The sequence below is a fragment of the Nerophis lumbriciformis genome, linkage group LG13 (genome assembly GCF_033978685.3).
Source record: "Nerophis lumbriciformis linkage group LG13, RoL_Nlum_v2.1, whole genome shotgun sequence".
Lineage (NCBI taxonomy): Eukaryota > Metazoa > Chordata > Actinopteri > Syngnathiformes > Syngnathidae > Nerophis > Nerophis lumbriciformis.
Window position 1 is genome coordinate 22,162,921 of NC_084560.2, and position 5,812 is coordinate 22,168,732.

The following is a 5,812-nucleotide window of genomic DNA, read 5'->3' on the forward strand; positions in this document are numbered from 1 at the left end:
GCAACTTTGTTCCGATATTTCGAATTCAATTCAGATTTTATCCTCAAACTTTTTTTAAACTGTGTAATTCTAACTCCTATAATACAGCTTTTAACCTGTAAATTATGACTTTATTCTCATTGCGTTGTGATATTTTCCCAGTAAATTTGTCGATTTGTTGGCACAACGTTGGAACTCATCTTGTAAAAGTTTGGATTTTTGTCCTCATAACATTTTTTATTTGTATAGTTGCTAATTTTTTTAACATGTAACATTATTTAATGTAAAGGGATTTTCCTTCTAAACTACAAATATGGCTAAATCTGTGTATTCTGTCAACACTGCCTATCTAAGGCAGGGTTTTTCAACCTTTTTTGAGCCAAGGCACATTTTTTGCGTTGAAAAAAATCACCAGCAGAAATCATTAAAAAACGAAACTCAGTTGACAGTAAAAAGTCGTTGTCGCAATTGTTGGATATGACTTTAAAGCAGTGGTCCCCAACCTTTTTGTAACAGCGGACCGGTCAACGCTTGAAAATTTGTCCCACGCACTGGGGGGGGGGGGGTATTGTTTTGTTTTTTTTGGTCATAAAAAATACAATCATGCGTGCTTACGGACTGTATCCCTGCAGACTGTATTGATATATATTGATATATAATGTAGGAACCAGAAATATTAATAACAGAAAGAAACAACCCTTTTGTGCGAATGAGTGTAAATGGGGGAGGAAGGTTTTTTGGGTTGGTGCACTAATTGTAAATGTATCTTGTGTTTTTATGTTGATTTAATAAAAAAAATATATTTACGGTGTGTATATATATATATATATTTTTTTATCATTATTATTTTTTTCCGATCCACGGACCGGTACCGGCCCGCGGCCCAGGGGTTGGGGACCACTGCTTTAAACCATAACCAACCATGCATCACTATAGCTCTTGTCTCAAAGTAGGTGTACCTTCACCACCTGTCACATCACACCGTGACTTATTTTGAGTTTTTTTTGCTGTTCTTCTGTGCATAGTGTTTTAGTTCTTGTCTTGCACTCCTATTTTGGTGGCTTTTTCTCTTTTTTTGGTATTTTCCTGTAGCAGTTTCATGTCTTCCTCGATATTTCCCACATCTACTTTGTTTTAGCAATCAAGAATATTTCAGTTGTTTTTATCCGTCTTTGTGGGGACATTGTTGATTGTCATGTCATGCCGTCTTTGTTCCACAGTAAGTCTTTGCTGTCGTCCAGCATTCTGTTTTTGTTTACTTTGTAGCCAGTTTAGTTTTAGTTTTGTTCTGCATAGCTTTCCCTAAGCTTCAATGCCTTTTCTTAGGGGCATTCACCTTTTCTTTATTTTTGGTTTAAACATTAGATACCGTTTTACCTGCACACTGCCTCCCGCTGTTTCCGACATCTACAAAGCAATTAGCTACCGGCTGCTACCTACTGATATGGAAGAGTATTACACGGTTACTCTGCCGATCTCTAGACAGCAACGACACTCAACAACAACACATAATTTTCTGGCTATAATTACTGGTTTGCAAAAAATATTTTTAACCCAAATAGGTGAAATTAGATCATCTCCCACGGCACACCAGACTGTATCTCACGGCACACTAGTGTGGTTGAAAAACACTGATCTAATGAACCAATTAAAACATGTTTTATTATGTTCTTTTTAATTGATGTGATGTTAATATAAATAAAATAATAAATAAATGTAAAAATAATAAATGTTGTGTTATCTACTTTGAATTGTTGTGGCTTGATAAAGACGGCTAATTTAGGTCTGGCTCCTCCTCCTTTAGGCAAGTACGTGTACCAGCCCATGACCAACGTGTGCCAGCTGCCCAGCACAGCGGTGCCCCCTGCTGACGCGGAGTACAGCGGCACCATGGACCTGTCCGTCTCCCTGGCCGAGCGCTTCCTTAAGCTGGCGCCCTGCTTCCGCTCGCCGCCTCACCTGGAGTCGCCAAAGTACTGCGTCATCGCCGACCTGTTTGTGGACGACTACGTGGTCAAACGCATCAACGGCAAGATGTGCTACGTGCAGCGACCCGTGCCAGCGCTACCTGAACCTCCTCAACCTGCTGCTCCTCTCAGACCTGCTCCAGCCACACCTCAGAGGCCTCGAAATCCTCCTCAGCCACGGCCCACCGTCAAGCCCACGCCGCCGGCCCGGCACACGCCGACGCCTCCATCGGGCCGCCGGGTGCACAGTGAACATAAACACCCCTCCCCACTGGACAAGATAAAGGGGTCCAAAATGGACCACTGCTCCTCGCCGTCCAGCTCCGAGGACTCTGGCATCAACGCGCTGGGTCTGCACTGTATGGAGTCCTGTGAGGAAGAAAGTGAGGAGGAGGAGGAGGAGGGGGAGGAGGATGACGAGTTGAGCACAGATGAAAACTCCAGTCCTGGCAGCCCGTGGGATCGAGACGACAGCGCTGTCCTGTCTCCCTCCAAGTCTATGATCGAGATCATTGAAAAGATCGAAACAACTGTCTAGCTAACCCGGCGCGACATCGTGGCATCAAGAACAGCGCCAAAGGATTTCGTAGGAAATGAAGCAAACACGGTCTTGGGATGGTCTTCGTCTTCTTCTTCTGCAAGAGGTCACCTGCACTTCACATCCTCTTCTCACGTTCCCTGCATGGAGTCTAGTCCTACCACTACGGTCTACAATACAGGACGCACAGAAAGGTGAAGCACAGCGTTCAGAGAGCACGCCAAACTGCACACCACGGAAAGCTCTTTTCTATTTTTAAGGACACTATTTCCACATTCACCCATTCACACACACATTCACACATTGATGGCGGGAGCTGCCACGCAAGGCCCTGACCACGACCCATCAGGAGCAAGGGTGAAGTGTCTTAATCAAGGACACAACGGATGTGACGAGGTTGGTAGTAGGTGGGGGTCGAACCAGGAACCCTCAGGTTGCTGCGTCCCCCGTATTCATTAATATTATTATTATTTTTGTTATAGAGGTGAAAAAAGGAGAAAGGTATTGATATTCACTGCAGAGCCACACTGAAAAGAAAACGTAGCATAAAACTACATAAATACAGACAGTCCCTTATTTTACAAGAATAAAAAGCGGTTTTTACCCAGCAAAAAAGATGGATTTAAAAAAAAAAAAAAAAAAAGTAAGTCACTTTAACAAGTAAAACTCACTATTCCCACATTTTCAAGACTTTTTCTTTCGCAGAAATAAAATTACTACCTGTTTCCTATTGCAACTTTTTTTCTTGTCAGATTCAAATGCTATTCTCAATGTTTTATGACTCATAACAGCGTATTTTTTTTCTTTCTTGACATAACTTTGTTTCATTAATATTATTATTATTTTTGTTATAGAGAGGTGAAAAGAGGAGAAAGGTATTGATTAGGGATGTCTGATAATGGCTTTTTGCCGATATCCGATATTCCGATATTGTCTAACTCTTTAATTACCGATACCGATATCAACCGATATATACAGTCGTGGAATTAACACATTATTATGCCTAATTTGGACAACCAGGTATGGTGAAGATAAGGTACTTTTAAAAAAAAATGTATAAAATAAAATAAGATAAATAAATTAAAAACATTTTCTTGAATAAAAAAGAAAGTAAAACAATATAAAAACAGTTACATTGAAACTAGTAATTAATGAAAATGAGTAAAATTAACTGTTAAATGTTAGTACTATTAGTGGACCAGCAGCACGCACAATCATGTGTGCTTACGGACTGTATCCCTTGCAGACTGTATTGATATATATTGATGTATAATGTAGGAACCAGAATATTAATAACAGAAAGAAACAACCCTTTTGTGTAAATTAGTGTAAATGGGGGAGGGAGGTTTTTGGGTTGGTGCACTAATTGTAAGTGTATCTTTTTAATGATGTCTGCTGGTGATGTGCCTCTGCATTTTTTCAACGCAAAAAATGTGCCTTGGCTCAAAAAAGGTTGAAAAACACCGCAATACGGGATTATTCAGAATGGAAATGTGCTGTCTCTGTTTTGTCTGCGTTGAGGTACTCGATGTCTCTCCTTGGCTGTCAGCAGGCAGGGTCTGGAAACAAACTGCTGATGCGAGGCAACTCGCAATGGAAGATTACAAGCTGTGTGCCTTTGCACAGATAGAAAAGTCAGCACAACTGATAATAACTGTAGCAACGGCCTTTAAGCATAAGAGTTGTGTGATAACTTATACATAATTAATTAATAATTTCCCTTAAAAAATGACACGTATATCCTCAAAGTCTTGCCTTTCTTCTGTAATATTTCCTTCTAACGTTTTGTAAATGTGTAATTGTATTCTCGCCAGCAATCTCATTATTTACTTTTCTTGTCAGTGTGGCTCTAATTGACCTCCATCGAGAAGCTTGACTAAACCCCCAACCCCGGCAGTTGTTACAATTGTGGCGACAAGCTTTCCAAGGAGTGAAAGTTTGGTTTCCTTGATGAAAATCAACAGTTTTGCTCGTCATCCAGCTGTCATAAGACACCATAGTGTTAATTTCTTCTTGCAGCCCACACGGATATAAAAAAAAGTCCATATTGTAATGCCAAGGCCAGCCACCTCTTATAGGGGAAAAGTACACGAAGCCTTTGAAAGCAGTGTTGGTCTGCACTTTACTGACGCAGACACAGCAGTGGTTTAGGTCCGTGTTCGACAATCAAGGATTAAACACAAGCACATTCCTACGCTGTGCCTGCCAGTGAGAATGATTTTCTTCTTCAAAAAAAAATGGTTGTCTACTGTGCTCCCCAAGCCTTTAATGGTTTTGAACAAAGCGAGACTTGCAATGACCTCCATTAGCCACCAAGAAATGAAACAGCATGGGCGTGTCTCAGTGGGCCCTGCCAAGACCGAAGGACAGGACACTTCTGCAAACATAGAAAGTTAGATTGGGAATTCAAATTATGTTTAGAGAGAATTGTATGGCCTTGTCTGCTTTTGATGGTGGGAATGGTACGTAGGCCAAGCTAGACTGGTGTGTCACGTTTCTTTTGTGCGTTCAAAGAGGATTAGGATTGTGAATATAGGCGGTTTCAAATTATTATTCAATCTAATGGCATCAAAAACGTAGTTTGCATGTCTATATTTACCTGCAAAATACCAAATGGACTAAATGTAGTGTTCAGAATGTTCAAGGAGAAGAGGATAAAAGGCTTTTCTAGCATTAACCTTATATAGAACACAGTCCTCTTTAAATGGACTTTCATGTTTTATGTTCTATTGATGCCTATATTATTTTCTTATGAATAAATACTAATGAAACTGCACCTGTCTTTGGGTTTGTCGTTTGTATGAAATATTTCGTCCAAGATTACAGGTGCACTTGTGGTTAATTATGTCATGTATAATTATTATAGGGTTGGAAGTAGCATGTGTTTGTATATGGCCTCATTGGGCCGGTATAGCTCAGTTGGTAGAGCGGCCGTGCCAGCAACTTGAGGGTTGCAGGTTCGATCCCCGCTTCCGCCATCTTAGTCACTGCCGTTGTGTCCTTGGGCAAGACACTTTACCCATCTGCTCCCAGTGCCAGCCACACTGGTTTAAATGTACCGTATTTTTCGGACTATATAAGTCGCAGTTTTTTTTCATAGTTTGGCCGGGGGTGCGACTTATACTCAGGAGCGACTTGTGTGTGAAATTATTAACACATTACCGTAAAATATCAAATAATATTATTTAGCTCATTCGCGTAAGAGACTAGACGTATAAGATTTCATGGGATTTAGCGATTAGGAGTGACAGATTGTTTGGTAAACGTATAGCATGTTCTATATGTTATAGTTATTTGAATGACTCTTACCATAATATGTTACGTTAAC

General features: G+C 40.5%; 1 protein-coding gene across 1 annotated transcript in view; it reads left to right on the forward strand.

Moving 5' to 3' along the window:
- Nucleotides 1–5,260, forward strand: part of LOC133613745 (UPF0524 protein C3orf70 homolog B) — a 55,974-nt gene extending 50,714 nt beyond the window's left edge. The window contains exon 3 of the mRNA XM_061971505.1: nucleotides 1,784–5,260. Coding sequence (XP_061827489.1) covers nucleotides 1,784–2,484 — 701 coding nt within the window. The 3' untranslated portion in view covers nucleotides 2,485–5,260. The remainder of the gene's footprint in view (nucleotides 1–1,783) is intronic.
- The last annotated feature ends 552 nt before the right edge of the window (nucleotides 5,261–5,812 follow it).